We start from the raw sequence: 27,051 nt of genomic DNA, 5'->3' as shown, positions 1-27,051 counted from the left end.
CACTGAATGGAAAAAACGGGTTTGTATGAGGCGCCGCGTAGGATTTAAATCAAACTTCGCTTATGAATACATGTATAAAACACGTGCATATACACCCTATACATTACTCACATATACATGCCATACTACTGGATGTTCACAAATACATATATTAATACACATGCACACTAATATGAAATCGATACCAATACATATAATGTTAACAATGAATGCATACACACTTGTATATAACTTGCGTATACATATAAACTTGACGCGTGCATACACCAAAATACACTCGCATATATGTATAAGCTCGATCCATGCATATACACCTACACACACTCGCGCATACATATAAACTCGCTGCATACAAACACAACTGCACATACTCGCATATATATATAAACTTGATCCGTGCATATACACCTATTAAACACTCGCACATAAATGTAAACTCGATGCGCGCATACACATCCATAAAACACTCGCGCATACATAAAAAATAACATTTACTAACGTATACAGTTCAGATAAGAAAGACACATGCTTTATTTGTGTACATATATATATATGCAAGTGATTTCATATGTAGATGTGCGTGAACTTTTCAGTTTAAACGGAAGGCATTTCAGTGTAAAAAGGAAGTCGTTTAAGCGTGAACGGAAGTAACCTGTCATCGTGGTACAACTGAAGCAATTAGCATTTTGCGAAATTGGTCTTTCTTCGCCCACTATTATAAGATCAATTACAAGTGAAGTGAAGTAGAAAATTTAACCTGCTCAACTGCAGTCAGAAACACAATCTGAATCGCACACTTTGTTTCGGCCTTCTACCCCTTGTATATCCAAAAGCATCAATAACACGCAAACGATGTCAACATTATCCGCCGGCAAAAGTTCACGGACCATATCACACTTGCCAGCAGTAAGTTAATTGGCAGTCTCGATCTAGAAAAAGGTGAGAATTTAAACTTCTATGCAATCTTCGTGAAATAGCTGCAAACGCTATGCAAATTACACACACACAGAAAGAGAGAATGAAATGTCCTGTCTCTATAGTTAAAAAATATAAAATGTGTTCCCAACTAAGTCCCGTTTTAATAGTGAGCTTTGCCATTTTCAGAATTAAGGATGTCAAGCAATTTAAATGTGGGTTAAAGTTTGCTTTTTGTTAAACTGTGTTTGTTTTTACAGGCCAAGGACACAATACCATCGGACTTTTAATAATGATGTTATACTGTTGACCTCTCCTGACGATAATGTAGTAGTAAAAGCAAAAGAAAAAAACAGCACTTGCATGAGATTGGACACATATTAAATGCGTTTGAATTTGACAAAGCACGGGATAGAACGATTTTAAGAAAAATCAAAGAAAAAGTGCCACATGATTTAAGGTAAATGTTTTTTTTTTTTTTTTTTTAAGTTGTTAGTTTATTGTAAATGTTTTACTGCGTGATGTATTATTTAAGGGTTTATTAGTACCACTGGTTTTAATTGTGTGCAAGTTTGGAAATACTTATGGGATGTATCCCAAGCTCATTACACCTTAAGTGAAGGTCAGGAACTGGATAGCAGCTTGATTTTAAAGGTGTTCAAGCTGAAGGCCTTGTACGTAAATCCCTTAAGACCACTACTCTTGGTAAGACTGGAGTGTGTGTGTGGTTTTTTTTTTTTGTTTTTTTTTTGTTTATGAAGTTTAATTGATTTAACTTTTTTGATCTTTCCCATATGTGCTTCCTTATAGGGTTTAGGGTTATTTTAGGCCCATATACAGTTGTACTCATAAGTGACGTGACATACAGCCAAGTATGGTGACCCATACTCGGAATTCGTGCTCTGCATTTAACGCATCCAAGTGCACACACACAGCAGTGAACACACCCACCCGGAGCAGTGGGCCAACCCATTTATGCTGCGCCGCCCGGGGAGCAGTTGGGGGTTCGATGCTTTGCTCAAGGGTACCTCAGTCGTTGGTAGTGAAGGTGGAGAGAGCGCTGTACATTCACTCCTCCTACCTACAATCCCTGCCGGCCCGAGACTTGAAACTCACAGCCTTTTGGATTCTCTAACCATTAGGCCACAACCTCCCTCATAAGTTTTACATATCCTTTGCAGCAGATGTGCAAAATATTAATAGTTGAAACAAACTTTGAGGGATCTTGAAATTGCATGTTATTTTTTTTATTTAGTTCTGTCCAGAAGAAGCTATTTCCACTGAGATGGTTACATCTCCGCTACAAGAACAAAAAAACAAAAAGAAAATTTGATTAAAAAAGAACAAGAACATCTGATTGAAAACCTTCTGTAATGCGTTGCCACTAACACTGCTAATAATAACAATGATCTAATAGATGTAACTTCTGTGCAATGTTTACTTTTTGCAAGATGCGAGCCTTGAAAATACAATGCATTAAAATGCAAAAACTGCCTTTTTTCAATTAATGCAATTCAACATGCTGCAACATTTTTGCTTCACATACATGTTATTATCATAGTGAGTATTACACTCAAATAAAATTATTTGAATTTCACATCACCTATTTGAGCCAAATGCATTTAAAAATATTTTTTCAAATATTTATGATTCACACTGAAAATTTACAGCATAGCGTAAATTAAAACAGAAGGCTAAAATTTTCTAATTACTTGCAGGTAGAAAAGAGAGAAGCGTGCCTAACTATTTGCATGATCTTGATTGCTATAATCGCCACTTTCATATGCATCATTTGGATTAAAACTAAATTAGAATAAATAAAATATATATATATATATATATATATATATATATATATATATATATATATATATATATATATATGTTCATTGCCATACACAACATTATTTTAAAGTGAAAGTGAAACTAGCAGTCTGTGTGAACTGCATTAGGCCACAGGTGTCTGTCTCATTCTGCACAAATACAAAATGTGTGCACGTGTTGCAACATGCTTTGCTTGCTTGACATTAATTGCATTATGAGCCAACTAACATTATTCATATTTTTTGTTTCTGTACCCACAATTGTAAAAAATTACAACTGCTTATGAAAAATATCAGTATTGGTATCGAAAGTACCTTTGAAAAATAAAAAGCATGGTGGTATTGGACCTGTTTTGGAAAAAAGTGGTATTGGTAGGCATCCCTTATTAAATAGAAATAAGTAGAAAAAATATAAACAAAAAAAAAAAAAAAAATTCCTTTCTTAAAGATGGCTAAATACTCAGCTGATCTGGTTGAGTTAGGTGATCTTTGGCTTGTTGAAGACCACTCTCACTGCTGCATTATGGATTGCCTCTGGATCAGTTGCAGAGGTTTGATAATACTGTACATGCTGGAATACCCGCCAAGAGAGCATTACATTAGTCTAGCCTGGACAGAACAAGAGCTTGAACAAGGAGCTGTGAAGCATGTTCCAATATAAAGGGCCTGATCTTTCTTTCTAATGTTGTATAAAAAAAAAAAACGACAAGGAGGCGTGGGCAGGCTCTTTAGCACCGGGGACGGTGGTCTGTGAAGCTTGATCAGGTTCATTCATAACTCCAGAAGGTATTCTAAACATGGATGTCTTGGAAGGAGTTATTGTTGATATGCAGGGCCAGCCCATGGCATAGGTGACATATGCAGTTTCCTAGGGCACAAAAGCTTGACATTTAAAGTCAATTATTTGGGGCAGCGATGAGATGTTCAAATGCCAAAACTATCCAGACGTGCCGTGGAGGGAAAGTGAGGCAGAGCGTGTGTGGACATTGGACCATGCAGTAACTGGGACGACTGCTATATCCTGGGGCTGGGATTTGTGTAGGGTTTATTACTGAAGCAGGGCATAATTATATTTAAGTTATGTTCAAAAGTATATTCATATAATATTATATTATATATTGGAATATTTATTAAAAAATCAGCATTACTAAATGAAAATTATCTGATTGAGTAATCCATCAATGGTGGGGGGAACATTAAATTTCTCAAAATGCATTATCGACATTGCTTTCAATACACAAAAAATTCAGGGGGCTGAATAAATTATTCCATCTTTGGTCCTTGGATACATCAGTCGGACCGCGTGCGCGTACCACCGCCGATTTGTAAAGTGATATGTCAACGGAATTGAACAGGATTGTTTTAGTCAATAAATTAAAAACCAAAGTGCCATGGCGTCCAAATTTTGACCGTTAAAATGTAAAGAGCAATATACTTGCAATGCTGGCCTTGGCACTGTACTCTAACAATGATCAGGTAATGTTAAAAGTTACGGTGCACTGTTTACTTTTGCATTAAGCTGCGAGCCTTGAAAATACACGAAAAATTAAGAATGCATAAATGCTTTTTTTTCACTTAATGCAATCAACATGCGCAACAATGTTGCTTCAATACATGTATTATCCTAGTGCCGTTTAGTACACTGAAGATAGAAGGAACGGAGACTTTTTGTCACCTAATTGAGAAACCACAATGCAACTTGACGTTATTTTTTCAAATATTATGATTCACACTGAATAACTTGAATATTAAAAAGTCGCATAAAGTAGGAGCTGCCACCAACAATATCAAGATATAATGTAAAATTTGTGGATGTTAAGAAGATGAGAGCCAGAGAGCAAGGCACTTAATATGCAAAAAATCTGAGTAGTTGATGCCTCGTCACTTGCCATTACAGTATTTGGATCAAACTAAATGTAAATTACATAAATAACATCAAATAAATAAATTTACTTCACATAACCTGCTAAGCAAGCATTACACACAAACAGTTAAGGAACAGTGAAAATTTAGCAGCAACGTAAATTGAACAAATGCAAGGGCTAACGCAGGTGGGCAGTCTCATTTCGCACGCATAGAAATGAGAGCAGGTGCACAACTTCTGCTTGCATTGAATCAATGCTGAGGGGGGGGGGCTCACTAAACATTATTAATTATTTTGGATTAAACTGTACCCAATAATGTAAAAAATAACTGCTTATGAAAATTAAATATTGGTATCGGAAATAAATAAAAAGAAAAGCTGTATGGACTTTATTTAATGAAAGTGGTAAACGGGCATCCCTGTATAAATAGAAATAAGCTAGTTAGGGGTGAAAGTCATTTGCAAAAAAAAAACTGTCTGTATGTTGCACCATGTTTGCTTGCTTGACAGATGGCTATATGATGCAGGCTAACTCTTGTTGAGTTTAGAGTGATCTGTGCACTTGTTGCAAAACTTTATAACTGCTGATTATGATTAGTTGCAGAGTTTTGGAATTATACCAAAAATAAAAGACATTGCTATTGAACTCTGTTTGGAAGAGTGGTATTGGGCATAGTCTAACAACTGGACCAGAACAAGAAGATTGAACATAGGAAGCTGTGAAACTGTCCAATTATAGGGCCTTAAGGCCTTTCTATGCTAAACTACTCAGCTGAGCAAGGTGATCTTGATCAATGAAGACCACTCTCACTGCTGCATTCCGGATAGGGACGTTGATTAATACTTTGTAGACAATGACATTGGTCTAACTGGCCCGAACCTGAACCAGCTGGAAGCATGTTCAATCTAACCAGGGCCTGATCTTTCTAATATAATAAAAAAAAATACGCACTGTTAGCAATGTGGTTTCATAACTCCAAGGTTTCGGAGTCTTGGAAGGAAGTTATTGTTGATATGCAGGGCTAGCCCATGGCATACGGTGCACATATGCATGTTTCCGCAGGGCACAAAAATGCACTTGGGGGGGCGGGGGTTTTATTACAGCAGGAAGTAGTTGTATGTATTGTATATTATTGTTATATTTATTATAGTAAAGATTTAAAAACAATCCAGCATTATCAGCATAAATGGATAGTGAAATTGTGATGAAGTGATAGGTTTGCTGGATTAGGGGATCTAAAATCTTGCCTAGGGCACCAGTAGAGCTTGGGCCGGCCTTGTTGATGTGCCTAGCTGGATAGTGAAATTGTGATGAAGTGATAGGTTTGCTGGATTAGGTGGAACTGTAAACCACCATGGTGAATCAGGCCAATCAAAACCAACAACCATGATGCAAGCAAAAAAAAATTGAAGTCCCACACACACACAAAAAAGATATCGCCAGCCACAACAAGAACAACAACTGATGGGCAATGGCTCCCGCACCCAGAGGCAATCTTTGTCACCATTTTAATCATATTTTAGCTTTTCTATAATAGTACCTCTCTCTTTGCGTTCAAGTATTCAAGTATTCATTATATGACAATATAGAGCAACAGTAAGCACGTAAGGTTTGCATGGCAACCAGATCAAGGAAATTACTAAAGGCTGTGCTGAGCCTACTTATTTCCCAGCTCAAACTGCCCTTAAAGTAGATTCGTGCAACCCCAGACGGACACACCATGACCCTCATGAAAATATTCTGCCTACGTCCTGCCTCTGTGAAAAACCACACACAAAAAACCATTCCTCTCAAAATGTCCAAGATGCTCTTTTTCATCAAATGAAGGTGGACACTGTATTTCATAACACCATAAACCAAGTTAAATCATCTGCCACTCTCAAGTGAATGCTAGCAGCCATTTACAATGCAAAGCAGTAAGCTCATTGGTTGCATCATATTTTTACTGCAGCATGAAAACCAATCAGCTTGGTTACTCTCTGAATAGCATCAGTTATGTTAACACCCAGTCGGCCAGCGCCATCTAGAGTTTCATGACTGAACTATATATTTTATAAAGCTTTTTGGCTAAATCATAAAACATGAAAACTTAATGTCTGTGTTTCTTTGTTTCTGTCCATACACTTTTTCAGTGGGTGATCTGAGGATTGTGCTGATTGGGAAAGAATGGATCAGAAAACAGCCGAGTGGGAAACATTACTGTGGGTACAGAAGAGTTAAAACAGAGAAGCTCCATTCTATTACAGCAGCACAGTATGAAAATCAGAGGAGAGGGTGGAGGGGCAGACACATCACACAGCTTCAGATAATCCAGAGAGTGAGAGAGTGTGTGCAGCATCAGATCACACAGGGGTCGAATGAGAGAACGTGTGTGTCTCTGTCTGCTCCAGGACCTCATGTGTTTGTACTCGTACTGCAGTATAAGTACTTCAGTGAGAAGCACAAACACAGATTGAAAATATGTGCTGAACCTCTTCAGTTACGAGGCCATGAAAACACCAACTATAGTGCTGACTACTGATGAAGAGCCACGCACATCCAAACTTGCATCTGTGATATGGAATAATGCTATTGATGATTTAATAAAGGAGTGTGGAGGAGGACATCTACAGTTTGATACAACAAACCCAGGATGGCAATCTGAGTTGTTCAGAAAAATAGAGAAGATACTCAAGAAAGAACACAAAGAATTTCTCATCTGTGACATGCATGAGGATGATGGATCATCAGTGGATGGAGATCTGAGCAGATCTGGAGGTTCAATCAGAGGGAGACGACAAAGAGAAGGATTCTGATCTCAATGAGAGCACACAAACAGCAAGTGATGGAGGAGGTTTGTCAAAATCCTTTTTTTCAGAATAATGCCTCTAAGAGTATTCTTATGAATGATGGTCTTTTAATAGTTAATTTGCAATAGTCCAAAAAAAAAAAAAAAAAAAAGGACAGGGGGAGAACAATTAGGAGTACTACCACAGGACATGAACTACTATTTATTCTTTTTACTTATCTGTTTTAACTAAGCTTCTAAAATGTTTATAAATTAGAAATAAAAAAATAAAAAAATAAAAAAGATATATTTAAACAGAAAGACAAAGTATGCAGCTGAATACAGACTTCACACATAGTTTGGATAATACTGTCACTGCAAAAATGGTAATACATGAAATGGGAAAAAGAGTCCCCAATTAGTGCTCTCAACACAAGACTAAACATGGAGCCTGAGCATCTGGATTTCCAAACACACAGCACACCACACAGACAGGAGAGAGCCCAGCATGAGAACTTAAATTTAGTTTTTTCCTCAGCCAAGCACAGAAATTGTGTACTGTATAGGCACCTTTTGTAATCGTTGGCATTCTTGGCGTTCTTCTTCTTCTTGTTCTGCTCTAGAAATCTATGGCAGCCCATAGAACTGCTTGCATGAAAGTTATGAAATTGGGCACACATATAGAGGACAGACTCAGCTGTAACCATAGCAAATTTGGAGTCTCTAACTCAATCCCTTTAGTGCCACTATAAAGGCTAGAAACAAAATATTTTTTTCCTCTGATTCCTACTTAAGCCGACTCGACTGCACCATGTGTCATTTTCCATCATGAACATTTTTCTGCCATTTAAAATTTTCCAAAATGCTCCAATGCTCCATAATCAGCTGAACTTCCTGTACACCATTTTGATTTACATTGAAAACATACTTTTTCAAACTCCTCCTAATCTGTTGGTCCAATGTTCACCAAATTACTTATTGTTGTCTTTGGTCTGATCCTCCCTGCCATGCTTAGATCCTCATTCTGTCACTGTTGTGCTTGGCACCTTAATTGCTGCTTGCAGCTATATTTAGGGGCCAAGCACATAAGGTATTTTTCTTCTTCTCCTCATAAAGTCTTTGGCAGCCCATAGAACCCCTTGTGGGAAGGTTAGGAAAATTTAGCACACAGATAGAGAAGAGTTTCAGCATTAACCATTGCAAGTTTGAGTCTCTAACTCAAACCCTCTAGCACCACCAACAGTTCAAATGTGTTTATAACAACTTTTGAACCATAAAGGTTACACAAAATTATTCTGATTCCCTGGCTCATGCCAGGTTTACCTGATTTTCACTAAATTTGCCTCAGATCGTCTTCAGACCATACTGGCAAAAAGATACGTAATTTTCTCAATTCAGACATTTTGGGCATTGTCCATTTTGAATTTTGTCGTAAAATGCTATATTTTACTAACACATTCACATATTGTTATGAAAATCAGTATGTGCCTGGTAGTGACATGCCTGATAGTACTCAAAAAGTTGAACCTTGTGGACAAGAGTTATAATATAATTTCCAAACATGCTAATAACTTTTGATTAAATTAACCTATTGTAATGAACCTGGTCTCAAAATTTTTCCTGGGTCATGCCGAGACAAGGGAGTAGGCAATGCTTTTGACATTGGTGGGGACATCAAGTACCCTCTTTTCTCAAAATATGCAGTGATTTTTTACGTTTTTTTTTTTTTTTGTAGTGAAAATATACCACAGACAACATTCTTGTAACACTGTTATGATAGTGTCAAAGAGATGCTCGATTCCCAGTGGCAGGGCGGCCGGCTCCATTACCTAATAGATTGGGAAGGGTACAGTGCTGAGGAGAGATCGTGGTCAGACAGAGATGACATGATCTCTCTTTGACACTATAGATGGTTTCATTGGAGATGACCTCGGGTGGAGGAGGGGGTACCTCATGCTCTGTGGAGGGAGGGAGAAGAGGATCAGTGAATGGTTTTAACAAGGAAGCGTGGAAGGTGGGTAAGATCTGGTACTGGTCAGACAGATGCAATTGGTAGGTGAGTTAATTGATGCGTCGTGTTATCGGAAAAGGATCTATGTACCGGGGACTCAGCTTCCTGCTTGGCAGTCGGAGGCGAATGTCCCGGGTGGACAACCAGACATGGTCCCCGGGTTGACAGTCGGGTTTTGATGGAGAGCGACAAGCATCTGAACTGACCTTGTGGTCGCCCCGGACTGCCCGCTGGAGGTGGACATGAGCTGAGTCCCATAACCTGTAATCTACCGCTAGGACTTCCGAAACACTCCTCGGTCCAGGGAAACAGTGGTGGCTGGTATCCAAGGACACATTGAAACAGAGTGAGTCCGGTGGTTTTCTGGTGCAGGGAATTCTGAATGTATTCTGCCCAGGGTAGATACTAGTTCCAGCTTTTCTGATGCTCATGACAGTAGGCCTGGAGATACCATCTGATTTATTGAATATTGGTCGATTTATCTCTCCGGGATCGACAGAGGATAGACGTGTCCTTTGGGTAGTTTGGCCCCAGGCAGCAGGTCAATGGATTGTGGATTGATAAATCCGCTTGCGGCAGTTGGAACAGTTCATCATGCACTGTGATCTCCGTGGTCGACTGGCCGAATACCTCCCGGAAGTGTTAAACAAAGCTATCCAGCGAGTGAACCTGAGGGTTCAGTGAATTCCACATGGTTTTGGCCCACTGCAAGGCTCTTCTGGTCAGAAACAAGATGATGAATGCCACCTTCGCCCGTTCAGTCACAGGTGGGGTTGCAACTTGAAAAAGACTGAGCATTGTAATAAAAAACAGCTGCAGGAGGCTGCCTCACCAGAGAAGCTCCCTCTCCGGGCCGTGGGACAGGCTGGTGGTGTGGAGGTGACAGTCGGAGGGAGGTGTGATTCCGGTGCGGATATGCTTTGAGGATCCATGTGAGTTTTGCTGAGTATACTGTTATCTGGGCTGGTCTTTTGTCATAACTGGTCAAGGAGGCAAACAGGCAGATTCAAACAAGCAGGTGAGTTTATTCAGGCAACTGAGAAGAAGCTTCCAATACAGGAGAGACAATACTGAAGTGATCAATGGAAGCAGAGAAAACAATCTTATCTGAGCTGAAACTTCTAGTCCTTCAATAGATAGCTGAGGATTCAGAGATCGACAGGCTGACAGGTTGGCAAGGGATCTGCTTTGAGTAGCTTGTAACCTTGAGACTAGCCGATGAGTGACTGTGGTGAGTGTTTTGAATGCTGCGGTAAGTGGATGCAGGTGTCAGTAGTAATCATGTGATTGTGAACGGGTGTAGGAAGGTGGGTTTGGCTGGTGAGGCAGGTGATTCCGTGACACCTACATTATGAAACTTATAGTTTTATAGATGGGGGCAACCTATGAAGGATGAACAAATATCATCACATTAAAAATAACTTTCAAATTTGGTAATACTTAAAGCTTTGAAGTGCTGGGAAAAGTTGCGTGAAGAATATAAAATCACTCGAAAACTTCAAACCATTTCTGCCAGAAGTTGTTCCTGTAGTTTTACTATGTTAAATCCATGGTAAATGGTGGTGGTGAGTGTGTTTATTGAGCAATGATTTCCTGGTCTCCACATCAATGGCGTTTGTTCAGATATCAGCTTTAAAGGAATTCTGCACCGAATTTGAATGCTTCTCACAAGATTTCACAGAGATATTATTGATTCTGTGGCGAATTCAACTGCTTTCTTCACTGTATCTCCCAGCGCTGTGTATAATGGTAATGCGGTATATAAGATAAACGTGTAGATAAATATAAGATAAATGTGTAGCCCAAACAAGTAGCACAGATTTGCTCCGCTTTCAGTTTTCTGCTTTCAGTTTGTTTATCCAATGTAGCTCTTGTAAATCAGTCATGATGAAAATGCAAGGCTGTTAATTCCATTTTTGGAACTGAGAAACAACCTTTTTCTGAATGAATTCGTGTTGCGATGACATCAAGGGGGCATCTAAGCCCAAAATCTGCGGAAAATTGGCGGCAATTATGGAAATTTGCGAGCTTTTGCAAAAATTGTGGAGTTTGCTTGATTTTGCGATAAATTCAGCAATCCCAAAATCCTGGAGGGACTGATATTCATAACTCCTAAAAGTTTTTTAGTATCTTTAACAGACAAAAATTACACAATTTTTATTTTGTGAATCAACAACATCAGCATCAGAGTGCTGGATGTCTTTATCATACATCACTTTATTTAGATGTTAATCAAATTGGACCTAGGATGATTCTGAAAGAATACTTTGCTGTTGCTGTAGTAACAAACAAAACTCTCATGCGCATCTGATTGAACTGCACGCTCATATTTCAGTTTTTTTTATTATTATTATTATTTTGTGGATATTTCAGCTAACAGTTTTGATTTGTATGACCGGAATTCACCCTATTTTAAAATCTTTACAAATAGTTTATTAATCATTTGTTCATCATACCCAATCTAAAGTGGAGACTATTCATCATTTGTAAATGTTTATAAACATTTACTGACTTTTTTAGTATCTTTATTGGCACTGGACTTTTAGCTACTTTAACAATGTTTGTGTAAAAGGTGGTTACTTCAGTTTAGCTAAATTCTTGGTAAAGACATAATTTGGGTGCAAAACATATTTTTATCACCATAACACTTATATTAGTATACTATTATGTATCATTAAACAGAATATTCCTTGAGTCTTACATCAACAGGAGAGGGAAAACATTTTTTTTTTTCCAAAGAAAATACATTATTCATCAAAACAATATAAACAGATTAAATCGTTTACCCTTATTGTAATCAAATTGACCCCTGTACACTTGTGACCCCTACCCAACCTTAAACCTACCCATACCACCAAACCTGACCCTAACCTTACTCGTATATCATACCTCAACTGGAGCAAAGGTGTTATGCATTGACAGAAGCTTTAAATAATTGTATGACATCTGTTTAAATGATTTGTAGATTTTCAAGATGTGCATGACCATATAAATTTCAAGTTTAATGATACTTTCAATTTAATTTACATGAAATTTTAATTATTAGGTAATGTTTAATACATTTATTAGTAAACATTAACAAACACATTAATTCTAGATATGTGTATGTATATGAACTAATGATCCGTTAACCGTTACATACTGTTTGTTAATGATTTATTAATGAAAGTTAATATAAAGTGTTACCTAATATTTTTGTTGTTAAGGAAGTGTACATTTGGTACCAAAACTGATCTGAGTCTACTGTTTCTAAATCTTGATTTCAGTGACAACTACTGTAAAAGCAAAGCTGAACATTGTGCTGTGTGGAAATAATCCAACACTCAAAAACTCTGTGTCTAAAATGTTTAGAGGTATAACAAGTAAATCTCAGAAAGAGATGAGTAAAGTGTGTGTGAAGAAAGAGGGCAAGATTCATGGACGGCAGATCAGTGTAATAGAGCTTCCAGCTCTCACTCGGCTCTCAGAGGAGGAAGTGTTGCGGGAGACTCTCCACTGTATGTCTCTCTGTGATCCTGGAGTTCATCTTTTCATCCTTGTTACTCCTGTCTGTCCACTTAATAATGAAGACAGAGCAGAAATGGAGAAGATTAAAGGAATACTTAACTCTAATGAGCACTTCATGTTGCTTTTCATTACTGAACTTGACCAAAGTGTCAGAGATTTTGTGAGTCTCTATGGGAGTTGGCACAGTCTTATGGGGTTAAAGGACCAGAGAAGCTCAGAAAAGATATCAGACCTGTTTGATCGTATTGACAGCATGAAGATTGAACCCTATTCGCTTCAGATGCACATAAGAGCTCCAGAGAAGAGAGTCAGACATGAACTAGAGGAGCAACTGAGAGTGAGAGATAATGAAGTCAAAGAGTTACAGAAGAAGATCAAGACACTGGGTGAGTGGATTCATATATTTCTCTGAATAAAGAATTTTTTTGTGAATACAGTAATAGGCATGAAAGACGTGAAAGGCTTTTACTAGTGAAAAAACTAGTAAATTACAGTGCAGTGATGATTACCATAATTCCAGCATGATGTGAATGAAGCATTGATCAAATTTAAAATCAAATTGTTAAACTAGTTTATTCCTTTGTTTTTCAGAGGGTGTGAAGCTGAATCTGGTTGTGTGTGGGAGTAACAGAGAATTAAAATCCTTCATATCAAACCTGATCCTGAAGCAGAGCGAGGAGAAGATCAGAGCTGAGCTCAGAGTGTGTGAGGAGAGACGTGGAGCTTGATGGACGTCTGATCAGTCTGGTGGAGCTTCCAGCTCTGTTCAACACTCAGCTCTCAGAGGAGGAAGTGATGCGTCACACTCACCGCTGTGTGTCTCTCTGTCATCCTGGAGTTCATGTGTTCATCCTCATCATTCCTGATGCTCCACTGACTGATGAAGACAAAGCAGAAATAGAGGAGATCCAGAGGATCTTCAGCTCAAGAATCAACAAACACATCATGATCCTCATAAAGCAGAACCCAGAGAGACAGACAGAAAATCTAAATGAAAAACACAGTCTGTCATTGAGAGATTTGGAGGAAGACATCATTTAATTGGGCCTAAATCACAAGTGTCTGTGTTGATAGAGAAATTAAAGCAGATGGTTGAGGAAAATAGTGGTAATTGTTTCTCCACAGAGACACTGATGGAGACACAGATGGAAAAAATGCTGAAATTTAAAGAAATGAAAAGGAGAATTTATCCCTTAGAGACATGGTTTCAATCACAAGGTAATGATCAGAAAAAATGCATTGATTAAACAAACACTATTCATGATTGCTAAAGTCTACACAGATGTGTGATAGAAAACAATATTATATGCAGAATTCAGAAGAAACAATATGATCAGCACATGATGCTTTAGTATAAATTGCACATAATATTCTCTGAAGAACTGGATAATTGACAATCTTCACTTGAAAATTAATATTGTTTTTAATTTTCATTTGATCTATCTTTAGATTCAAGAGACAGAGAATATGAACTGAGGATTGTGCTGCTGGGAAAAACTGGAGTTGGGAAGAGTTCAAACTGGAAAACACCATCTTAGGAAGAGTCACGTTTGAAGCTGAAGCAGCTCATGAGTCTATTACTAAACCCGAGTGTCACAGAGAGTCAGCTGAAATCAATGGCAGACACATTACTGTGATCGACACTCCAGGACTGTTTGATACTGAACTCAGTAATGAAAAAATTCCAGAGAGAAATCAGCAACTGCATCCCCATGATCCTGCCTGGACCACATGTGTTCATCATTGTGCTTAATTTAGGACAACGATTCACTCAGGAGGAGGAAAAATCAGTGGAGATCATCCAAGAGACGTTTGGTGAAAACTCTTTAAAGTTACACGATGGTGCTCTTCACCAGAGGAGATGATCTGAATGACAAAAACTATTGAACACAGTATCTTGGAAAAACTGTATCTGCTTTAAACACAGCTGATTGATGTGTGTGAAAACAGATACCATGTATTCAATAATAAAGAGACTGGAGACCGAACACAGGTGACTGATCTACTGCAGAAGATAGACAACATGCTGAAAGTGAACGGAGGGAGTTACTACTCATGTAAGATGTTCAGAGAGATGGAGAGAGAATTACAAGAACAACAGAAGAACATACTGATGGAGAAAGTGGAGCAAGTGGTCAGAGAAAAAGAAGAACTGATGAACAAACATGAAGAAGAGAAAAAGAAGATGAAGATGAAGATAGAGGAAAAAAAGACAGAATCATGAGAAAGAGAGAAAGAGAAGAGAGAAGAATTTATTGAGACCCTCGAGAAGAACGATATAAAGGAGACATTAAAGAAAGAGAGGAACAAGAGAGAAAGATACGAGAAGAGCTGAAGAAGAGAAACGAGAGGAATGGGAGAAACAGAAACAACAGGAAAGACAAAGAAGAGAAAGAAGAGGAGGAGAAATGGAGAAAAGAAAGAGCAGGCAGCATGGGATGAATGTAATCAGAAAATTTAAATTGGTAGAAGAGAGAATGCAAAGAGAGAAAGAAGTTTTTCTGTCCAAACACAAAGAAGAGAAAGAGAGAATGATGATGATGATGGATGAAGAAAGACGGAATCATGAAGAAGAAAGAAATAGAAGAGAAGAAGTGGATGAGAGAAGGAGAAAGATAGAAAGGGAAACATGGGATGAATATTATCAGAAACTTAAACGAGAGAGAGAAAGAAGATACAGAGAGAAAAAAGATCTTCAGATCAAACATGAAGAAGAGAGAAAAAGAATGAAGAAGATGATGGAGAAAGAGAGACAGAATCATGAGCAAAGAGACAAAGAGAAGAGAAGATGAATATATAAATGCTGAAGAACAATATAAAAGAGATATTAAATACATAGAGGAACAAGAGAGAAAGATACGAGAGGAGCTGAAGAGAGAACAAAAGGAATGGGAGAAACAACAGAAACAACAGGAACGACAAAGAAGAGAAAAAGAGGAGAATGAAATGCATAAATTTAATGAACTTCATATGGAAACTCCTGAAGTTCAGCACACAAACAGTAAGTCAAAACCATAACCAGCTAATTTTGAAATGAATGTGCAAAAAAAAAAAAAAATGAAAAATAAAATGTTATATATATATATATATATATATATATACATACACATAGGTGTAAACAATGGTTTTATGTCACTATACTTTGCTTTTCAGCAGTTTATGTGGTTACTATTTTTTGTTGAGGAAATATTGAACTGGTTTAGAACCATCTATAGACATCCCAAGCCAATCTCAAGAATCAGGATTGGGGCCAATTGAGCATTATATTTATTGAGCATCTATCCTAAGCCTGGGCCTTATTCTGCCGTCAGTTTATAATGTGGATGTCATTCAGTAGGTCGCATTGTGCACCTCCCTGTAGGTTTGCCAAACCGACATTTAAAGGAAAAAGATGACGTTCAAATGTACATGATGTGTGAGAACCAGTGAGGGCTGTTCTAGTGTGTCCACACGTTTGAGCTTCTATTTTTGATTTTTAGCAAATTTGATGCACAGTTAGTATCTAATCACTTAAAAGTCATATAGTTATCATTTACTTCTGTCAGGCTCTCTGAGATGTTGTTGTCATAACACATTGCTGTGGGTTGCATCTTGCTTTGCACTTGACTGAGAGACTGGCATTCTGACAGCACGAGCTTCATGCTTTCTAACCTTATCTTAAATTTTTTGTTTTATATGTACAATAAGCAGTTATTCTGCTTATTGTACATATAAAACACAAGTTTATATCAATTGTCCCATATTCATAATTCTGACCACACGGTCTAATTACAATGTCTACCATTGAAACTTGTTTATAAACAGTGTACATCTCACAAATCTTAAATCTTGTAATTCTTTTTTTCTCAAAATTTTGAAAATTACATTTATTCATTTAGCAGACGCTTTTATCCAAAGCGACTTATAATTGGGGAATATATCAAGTGATTCATCTTAAAGAAATTTTATAACTTTTTTTTGTTAGGAAGAAGTCAGACAGGGAATCAGCATTCCAGGTGGGGGTTGGGAAATAATTTCACCCAGCCAGGAGCGGTGAGCGAAAATGTTCTGGAAAGTGATTTTGAGTCTCTGTGATGGTACCACGAGGTGTGTCGCTCACTCGTAGATCTCAGACTTCTGGAGGGGATTTTTAGAGTCTCAAAATTGAGTGGAAGTAGGTGCGTGCTGAGCCTGTGGCTGTTCTATATGCAAGCATCAGTGACTTGAACTTGATGCGAGCCGTGACCGGCAGCCAGTGCAGGGAAATTAAGAGAGGTGTGACGTGGGCTCTTTTGGGGTTCATTGAAGACCAGTCATGTCGCTGCATTCTGAATCATTTGTAGAGGTTTGATTGTGCTTGATGGAAGTCCAGCCAGAAGAGTAATGCAGTAGTCCAGCCTAGAAATGACAAGGGCCTGGACAAGAAGTTGTGCAGCATGCTCCGTTAGAAAGGGCCTGATCTTTTGATGTTGTGCAATACAAACCTGCAAGATCGAAATGTGTTCTTTGAAGGTCAGCTGGTCATCAAAGGTTACACCAAGATTTCTGACTGAAGTTGATGGGGTAATTGTCGTAGAAGAGCATAGCTGGATGGAGAAATCATACTGTAGAGTTGGAGTGGTAGGGAAGACAAGAAGCTCAGTCTTTGCCAGGTTGAGCTGTAGATGATAATCTTTCATCCATGCCGAGATGTCAGCCAGGCAGCCTGAGATCCGTGCAGCAACCGTTGGATCACCTGGTTGAAATGAACGATAGAGCTGTGTGTCTGCAGCATAGAAGTGGTATGAGCATATCAGAGTGAAAACCAAGCCATGAGGTCAAAGGAACTGCCTGCAGAGCTCAGAGGCAAGATTGTATCAAGGCACAGATCTGGGGAAGGCAAAACAAATCTGCTGCACTGAAGGTTTGCAAGAGCACAGTGGCTTACATAGTTTGCAAATGGAAGAAGTTTGGCACAACCATGACTCTTTCCAGAGCCGGTTGCCCAGCCAAACTGAGCAATCGATGGAGATGGGCCTTGTCTAGATTGGTGACCAAGAACCTCATGGTCACTCTAGTTGACCTCCATGATTGTATGTGGAGGGATGGGAGAAACCTAACGAAGTACAAACATCACTGCAACACTCCACCGATCTGGGCTTTATGGCAGTGTGGCCAGCCTCAGTCTTTCTCTCAGTGAAGGACACACATGATAACACAATTGGAATTTGTTTAAAACAGCATCTAATGCAGGGATAGGCGTCCTGGTGGAGGGCCACTGTCCTGCAGAGTTTAGCTCCAACCCTAATTAACACACACCTGAAACAAGGCAAATCAGGTGTTTTCGGGATTACTAGATAGATACAGGCAGGTGAGTTTTTATGAGGGCTGAAGCTAAACTCTGCAGGATAGTGGCCCTCCAGGACCGGAGTGCCTATCGCTGATCTAATGAAACCTTAGAGTCTAAGAAACAAGATTATCTGGTCTGATTGAACCTCAATTCTAAGCATAATGTTTAAAGAAAACCAGTTCTGCTCATCACCTGCAGAGGACCATCCCAAAAGTAAAGTGTGCTGATAGCAGCCTCATGCTGTAGAGCTGTTTTCAGCAGCAGGGCCTGAGGGACTCATCAGAGTAGAAGAAAAGCTCAATGCACAAAAAAAAAAAAAAAATTTGGCCATAGCCTTAATAAAAACCCTGGACTAGAGCATTCAGATTTGAAAAGAAGAATCTCCCAATCCAGGTGTGCAAAGCTTGTTGCATCATACCCAAAAAGACCAGAATTGCTGCCAAAGGTGCTTCAACAAAGTACTGAGTAAAGGGTCTGAATACTTATGTAAATGTTATATTTTAGTTTTTTCTTTTTAATAAATTTACAGAAATTTCTAAAATTCTGTTTTCACTTTGTCATTATGAGGTATTGAGTGTAGATTAATAAGAAAAAAAATGAATTTAAAGAATTGTAGTATCAGGCTGCATCATAATAAAAACTGAAAAAAAGTGAAGGGGGTCTGAATACTTTCTGAATGCACCTGTATATCTATACACTGTACATGCACACCTTATAATATGTAATAAAACAAAATTTCATGCTTCATGTTATGTTGAAGGTATATTAGTTCATACACATCAGCATGTATTTTTAGAAATTAAAAAAGTTTTGCTAGCACTGGTTTAAATGACTGAAACATTAAGTAAACATTATGTTATGATATACGTTAAAGGTCAGAGTTAGAACCCCCTTGGTAAATATGAGCAAATAAGGCTGTGAAAATTTAATCTGCATTTTTATATATTTTTATTTTTTTTTATCTATAATTTTATTTATTTATTTATTGCTATAAAAAAAAAAAACAGGAAATATAATACAGTTTTATTCAGTGGGGGGGGGGGGGGAGAGAGACCTGACCTTTAATGATTGAGGGGAGGAAACCCCCAACACACAGATTTACTATGCTGCAAATAGTTACCACTCATTTAACACTCATCAATTCCTAATATCTAATTTATTTTGTCATTTTCAGATGATGAAGATTCACCATCAGATGCAGGATGTTTGAGAATCTTGCTCTTTGGGAGGACAGGAAGTGGAAAGTCTGCAACAGGAAACACTATCCTCGGAAAAACTATGAGTTCCACAGTGAAGCCAGTTCACGTTTGGTGACCACCTGTTTGTCAGAAGAGAGTTGGTGAAGTTGATGGTCGATCAGTAGCTGTTATTGATACTCCAGGACTCTTTGACACAACACTGACAAAAGAACAAGTGCAGGAAGAAATAATGAAGTGTATTTCACTGTCAGCACCTGGACCACATGCGATCATCATTGTGCTGAGTGTGGAAAAAATAACACCAGAGGAGAAAGACACTTTAGACATGATCAAGATGATCTTTGGCTTAAAAGCAGCAGATTTCTGCATTGTTCTCTTCACTAGAGGATGATGATCTGAAAAAACAAACAATAGAGCAATACGCAGAGAAAAAGTAAAAAATGCTGAACTCAAGACACTGATGGCAGATTGTGGAAACAGATTCCTGGTTTTAACAACAAAGAAACACAAGATCAGACACAAGTTACTGATCTGTTAGATATGATAGAAGAGATAAGTCTAATCAGGGCCAATGTTTCACTAATGAGATGTTTGAAAGGGAGTGATCTCCACTGAAAAGAAAATGGAAATGCTAGAAGAGAATAAAAGAAAAAATCAGTTTCAAGTTGAAGAATTAAAAGCCAAATATGACAAGGAAATTAGAAGCATGGGAGAGAGACTGGAAGAGAAGAAACAAAGGAAAGATGAGGAAAGAGAGAGACTGAAGAACAAGTTCAGAGAACAAGAGGAAACACTCAGGAGAGAGTTTGAGGAGAAAGAAAAATTAGACCAGGAGAAACGAGAGATGAAGGAGCATCAGAGACGATCAGAAGAAGAGGAAAAAAAACAAAGAGCTGAATATGATCAAATAATAGAGGAGATGAAGAGAGAGATGGAAAATCAGAGAATACAGTATGAAAAACAGCTAAAAGAAAGAGAAGAAGAAGATGGAAAGAGAGAAGAAGAATATAAACAAGATCAAGAAAATATGAAAAATGATCATGAACACATCATGACAGAGTTAAGAAAAAAAACAAGGAAGAGAAGAAATCAAAAAAGAGAGATTTAGAGGAACAAAAAAGGAAGGAACAAGAAGAGAAAGAGAGAGAAGAATGGAAGAGAAAAATAAAAGAGGCTGAAAATGACAAAGAGACTCAAGAGGAAAAATTAAACGACAGCAAAAGAGAATGGGAGGATGAGAAGGAACGACAGATGAGAGAACAAGAGGAAGAGGAAAGAAGAGAGAGAGAAAAGAGAGACACGAGAAACAGCTGAGAAAAAAACAAGAAGAACTGGAGAATAAGAGAAAGGATTATGAAAGAGAGAGAAAAAGAAGAAGAACAGATGATAGAGAAAGAGAGAGAGAAACTGAAAAGAGAGAAAGAACAGAAAGAAAGAGAATATGAAGAGAATATAAATGAAATGGAGAGACATTATGAGCAGCTGGAGCGAGAGAGAAAAGACGAGTGGAAGAAAAGAAAAACAGAGGATGAAAAGAGAGAGTGGAGAAGAGAAAGAGATGGGAGAAAATGATGGAAGACCTGAAAACAAGACCATGAGGAGGAGATCAACAGAAGAGAAAGAGAGGAGACAGAAAAGAATAGTCAGAGAAGAAAAAAAGAGTGTGATGAAATGAAACAGAGAAACATAAAGAACAAATAGAGAAGATGAAGAAGAAAACATGAAGATGAAGCCAGAAAACAAGAAAAAGAATTTATACATTTAAGAAAGGGAAAAGAACAGCAGGTTCAGGAGCTCAAGGAGAGATTTGAACAACTATATTGAAATGAAAAGGTTAAGAAAGGAACTAAAAGATAAATGGTTATGTCATGTCATGTGAAACATTTTTTTTAATATACTGTATATAGATGAGTAAAGGTCAAAAACTGATTTTACCAATACTGATAACTAGGTTGCAACACACTGGCCGATAAATGATTAATCAACCGATAGTTTTAAAATGGTAACTGGATGTGTGAAGGGATTTAAAGTTTGGCAGTAAGCCAGGCGAATATTTGGCCTCCCTGGTGAAAAAGAGGGCTGACTCACTAAACATGTTTCAGACTACTCAGTTCACATTAGTTAGTTGGGTTAGGCATTGCATCATTCAACTTAAGAATGGAACACACTACACAATTTTTGCCCCAATTTTCCTGCCAATTTACAGTCTGGATAAGTTGACTCTAGTTGCCGAAAATCAGAGTCAGTCTACAGACGGGAGTTGACAGATTCCATTGAAAATCGCATGTATGATGGTTAAAGACTCTGATTTTTTTTGCTTCAGACTTTGATTCCATCCAATCGAAGGATTTTAAAAATGTTTGATATTTTCAGCCGAATTTACAACACATTGTTTTCATTTCTCATGCATCTCAACAACAAGGCGCATGTTTCGGCATGAGTTTGTTGTGATCAGAACAACTTAAATGTCTGGTAGTGTGTGATCCTCAATCATGTAGTGTATGATGGACAGTTTTTTTTGGGCCGCTTTTTTCATGGATGGATACGACAGGTAACAGGTTTCTGATGGCTACTACTTTGTACAGACGGCATGCCTCTTTCATATTTGGGCGTGATGGTTTTTACCCATCTCTCTGGCCTATCTCCCATTTGTTTTAGATATTAAAGGGGTCATATGACATTGCTAAAAATAACATTATTATGTGTATTTGTTTAGGGTTTATGCGGTTTAAGGTTCAAAAAACACATTATTTTCCACATAATGTACAGTACATTATTGTTTATCCTCTATGCCTCGCCTTTCTGAAACGCGTCGATTTTTACAAAGCTCATCGTTCTGAAAAAGTGAGTTGTGCTCCTGATTTGCCAGCTATCCAGTGCTTTTTGATTGGCAGAATACCTCAAGCATGTGACGGATTTTTTTTTCGCTCCTTACCTGTGATGCTGTTTCAGTAAACCAGTAAAACCCATTATAAAGGAGGCATCCAGTGGGGACATAATTACTGATTATAATGACTTATTCTGTCTTTTTATGCATTGCGTATCGCACTGTAACCATAAAACCAAACAACAAGCACTATTCTACACTGCTCAAAACTTGCGTTTGAATCGTCAGTGGTAAATTCTTAAAATATGAAAACTTACTTACAGACTTTGAGTCAGAAGCGCCAGACTGTCCTTGCAAAGTTGTTATTGCCCCACTTTATGGAAACAGACCCCGGCATTGTAGGCTACTCTTCTAGGAAACAATCCTCATCCTCCATAAAATGCGCTGCACACATCTAGGCAGTGTTGTTGTGTCCTCTTTTGGAAGACCAAACAAAGTAGTTTCACTTTCACAACGAAACACAGCATCTCAACAACATGGTGGTGGCCATCGTCTCCACAACATGGCAGCAGCAGCAACAATACTACAGAGAGAATAAAAGTTACGCCTTCTTTCTTTGTGTGTACATTTGGGCAGCTTTATGCAAATCTTCCCATATCATGATGTAGACATGTGGGGGTGTGTTAGAATGAGCCGGTTAAGGATGGTGTGGTTGACTCAACTTTTATAAAGAATATCTCTTTGGATTTGAGACTTTAGTCTTTGCAACTTCACAGATCTTTATGCACCAAGAGCTTGTAACAAAGAGAAAGGAAAATTTTAAATCGCATCACATGACCCCTTTAAAAAATCTCTCTCTGGTCTAGGGCAGATCACCAAAATAGGTAGAAGTTCATTTCAAGAATGAAACAAAGTAGTGTTGATGAGTTTGAAGTTCGGTGTTTAAAAAAAAAAGCACAGCAAAACGGAAAGAGAAAACACGTTTTCTATATAACGCATACAGACTTAATTAGAGCCACAGAAAGCCTCAATGTCTGAAATCACTCATTAATTTTCATTCACTCCTTCAGCTGAACTATATTGGGGGACTAATGTATCCAGCCTTAAGGAAAACACCAATGTCATCTGTTAATGAACTGTAAAATCGCTCACTCCAGTGGACAAAACCTGAGATGCTGATGCAGGATCTAAATATTCACCAACCTCTGTGTGTAGCTTCAAGAGAGAAACCAGAAATTCATTCATTTATACTCAGTTAATCATATAGGTTAATAATTTTTCTTTCAGCTATTCCTTTTAGTAAAATAATCTTTTATTATACATTTTAATCATGTAATCATTTAATATATTCCTTAATATATTATGTGTTATTTTGTAGTGCATGCTATTGTTGTTTAATCTAGCGGTGATTGTTTATCAATTTAGTGTATGGCCAATACACATAACACATATACATGTATTACAGTTGGAAAGAGGAAAGCTTTGTTTCTGAATGCCCAATATAAAGATATTCTGTCAGTTTAGTAAACTTTTATAAACTCTACCAGTATAATCACAATGAAAGTATCCAAACTGTATATGGCAACTGCAATGCATCCAGTGTGTAAACAATGTGATTTACTCCCCAAATCCAGCATGAAGTCTGCATATTTTTAAACGATTAAGTCAGACATTACTGCCTGAACCTCACAGTGATTGGCTGCCACACACATTTTTTGCTTGATATTTGCATAAAGTGGATCTAATATTTCTCACTGTTGGATTCAATCTAACAGTGATCACAATGACACTTATAAATCACAACTAACAGTTTGGAGAGAGTTTACAGGAAGCTTTTATTTACTTTGGGTGTTGTATTCATTGAATTACCTGCTACATGATTACTGTAATCTGAACATTATTCTGAAATTACACTGTATTTTCTGGTGACAACTCTTAACGTTTTTCTGGTGACCAACACCCCCCCCCCCCAATAAATAAATAAAATTCCTCATTAACCCAGATCATGTGATAATGTTAGTCCTTATCACTGAGGTTCTGAACATTATCCAAATAATGCATTTTACAAACCATTTAACAGTTTGTAGTGAAATATTGTTCACTATTAAAAAATTTCCTCACCAAACAAACTGCTCCTGTATGAGCACCACCCTCACAAATGCTACATTTCAAAGTATATAATTGCTCTCTACATACTGAGTAATTATACTTAGCATGTAGAAAGTGATTTTCAACATAAATAATACAATAACTTTTCCATGGGCCAATATTAATGATAGATATATATGATGGGCACTTCCTCAGAAGACTTACTGTCTTCAAGTTACAGATCCAAGAGATAACACATAAATCGAAAACAAAGTTGGTCCTAATATGGAGCCCTGAAGAACACCACAAATAATTGTATTGGCCAGGGTGTCCAACCCCTAATAAAAAACTCATCTGCCTGTAGCTTTCTAGTAAACCTTCAGTCCTCGATTAGCTTGTTCAGGTGTGTTTGATTAGGGCTGAAACAAAACTCAGGGCTGCGGCTCTCCAGGACCGAACTTCGCCACCCATGGTATAGGCCATAAGGTGAAGCTGTTTTTCATTTTCATTTAATCCCTTTCCCATACATGGAGCACTTAATTATTTTCCATTCCAATAAAAATATATTATATGGTTTTGAGTGAGAAAATAATAGTTCTCTATGTGTAATCGGCAATAGTTGAGTTTAAAAGTTTAAAGCTCAGCAATAGATCTTTCCTGGTGTAATAGTAGTTTGATGGTGAGTGATAAGGCTTCGCATCACGTACTTCCTGCTAGACCAGTAAGGTGGCCGCTTTTTGGAATGACATTTAAACATGAGTCCAACATGTCTGCACCCTTGTCGTCACTAACGCGTAGTGAAGAAGAGGAACTTACTTCAAAACTATGTAAAATTTATTATAAATAATTCTATAAGCCTCACAACACTATAATCTCACGTGCATAAACAAAGAAAAAACAAAGGAATTTACATTCACACGGTGGATACATTCAGAAACGCCATCAACCAGTGGCTTGCTTGCAGGATAAGAATCAGAAAATAGCAGAGACATACAAACATTGTCTCTACATTGTGCATAAATTTTAAGAAAATGGACAAGTACATTACTGTGGCAGGCAAACACCAGAAGGACCATCTTTTACAGGCAGAAACATTTTCAGCAGGTACATAAAAACAAAGTACACACACATGTTTGAACTGTTATGCATATGCTGAGTACCATGGCTACCTTTCAATTAGACTATTTTTTTAATAATTATTGCAAGGTCAGAGTCAGATTTGCATCTTGATGTTTTGCTACAGCCAGAACACTCAATATTGTTTAACTGCAAACACAGTTTTTTCTTTAATGGTTATTATTTACAAATTAAGGTCATTATAGTTTTTTTATTTTATTTTTTTTTTTATTTTTGTATTATTTATTTACAGGCCAGATGCTAAAGTGATAGGCATAGATGAAAGAAGACAAATAGCATTATTGTGCATAAAGATTCTGTGCCTCTGGAGGTGTGATGCCACAAGTCCTGTTACAGACAGTATACCAGGGGACGGTTCAATAAGGAGGTTCAACCAACTCTGAGTTGAAACTCAAACTCTGAACAGACTTACCCTGAGATGGAAAAACTCTGTGTTTTCTGTTTCAGAACACCTAAATTGTGTTAGTTCCCCCCAGTCGACTCTGAGTAGGTTTGAATCTGAGTTTAGCGCATGCGTATGAGAAGTCATGATCAATGGAGCTCCAAAATTATGATTCACTGTGCCAACAGCACAGACAAAAAAAAAAAAACAAAACAAAACAAAAAAACATCTGCATACTTCTAAGTAAATACAAAACAAAAGCAGCATCTAAAAATTATTTATAAAAACACAGTTCCATCAATGTAAAGCTTTAAGAATAAAAGTTTCATGGGTATAGTGTCACGAATCCTGTCCATGAACTTTTGTCCGCTTCCCACCAGCGGTCGCCCTCCCATTATATTGACTCTCACACCACACAGATTGTTACACATCACCCTGGACTACATATCCCATGCTCCATTACACTAATCACAAGCTCACCTTAAACCAATCACACACAGCTGCTATCAATAACACACACTATATAAATCAGTCGCACACCACCATTCACTGTCGAGTATTGTTTAGCGTATCACTGTGTGTTATTGCTTGCTTGTGGATTACCTGTTTGCCTCGCCCTCTGGATTAAGTTTGCAGTCGTTTGATCCACGCCTGTCTCTGAATTACTCTTTCGTCTTGCTTGTGCTATATCTGCTATTGTTGTTGACCCTTGCCTGTTTTTGACCACGTCTGTTAAATTAAGCCTTGCATATGAAGAGTTTGGTTCCAAAACGCAATAAATCCATTTTGATTATTATAAGTAAAAAATGTGTTTTCTTTACCAAGAAAGTGGCAAGATGAAAAACTTTCACATAGCATCTTTAGGTTATAATAACATTAAGATTTATTATATTTTTTTTTAATCAAAATGCAATAAATCCATTGAATCAATATAAAATTTATTTTTCATATTGAAACTGATGAAAATACACAACATGGTGAGTTGATCCACATATGATAGCCTCTGAACTTGGTCAATACTAATCTTACATGTTGGACTAAAAATACATTCAAACAATCATCGCTCCCAAAATGAATTCAATGGGTCATCTTGTTTGCTATAAATTAATTACAACAATAAATGAAAATTTCATCCTGAACAAGATCATGAACAACAATATCACATTAGACCACAGAAATTCCAAAATGGCATTTACCTTATATTCATCTTTCCCATGTTAAA

The 27,051-nt window shown here is 37.6% G+C and overlaps 2 protein-coding genes and 1 pseudogene across 2 annotated transcripts in view; 2 read left to right on the top strand and 1 right to left on the bottom strand.

Moving 5' to 3' along the window:
• The first annotated feature begins 12,589 nt into the window (after positions 1–12,589).
• LOC109103464 lies at positions 12,590–13,874 on the top strand. Its single transcript, XM_019116876.2, has 2 exons — positions 12,590–13,274; positions 13,480–13,874. Exons 1-2 carry the CDS (start codon positions 12,725–12,727, stop codon positions 13,614–13,616), a joined length of 687 nt encoding a protein of 228 aa, XP_018972421.2. The 5' UTR covers positions 12,590–12,724; the 3' UTR covers positions 13,617–13,874.
• The window catches only part of LOC109047032 (GTPase IMAP family member 8-like), a 34,174-nt gene continuing 20,758 nt past the window's right edge, over positions 13,636–27,051 (bottom strand). Inside the window, exon 4 of the mRNA XM_042748667.1 lies at positions 13,636–13,765. The gene's annotated coding sequence lies outside the window, so the exon portion shown is untranslated. The remainder of the gene's footprint in view (positions 13,766–27,051) is intronic.
• Positions 15,649–20,503, top strand: LOC122141606 (annotated as a pseudogene).

This window comes from Cyprinus carpio, chromosome B22 (genome assembly GCF_018340385.1).
Source record: "Cyprinus carpio isolate SPL01 chromosome B22, ASM1834038v1, whole genome shotgun sequence".
NCBI classification, from domain to species: Eukaryota; Metazoa; Chordata; class Actinopteri; order Cypriniformes; family Cyprinidae; genus Cyprinus; species Cyprinus carpio.
This window is presented reverse-complemented; position numbering and strand designations above follow the sequence as displayed.

Bases quoted from the DNA above. Each gene is read 5' to 3' on its own strand.
- LOC109103464 (XM_019116876.2), top strand. From the start codon at position 12,725: ATGTTTAGAGGTATAACAAGTAAATCTCAGAAAGAGATGAGTAAAGTG. The intron at 13,275-13,479 runs GTGAGTGGATTC...TTTGTTTTTCAG, and splicing joins GAAGAAGATCAAGACACTGG to AGGGTGTGAAGCTGAATCTG.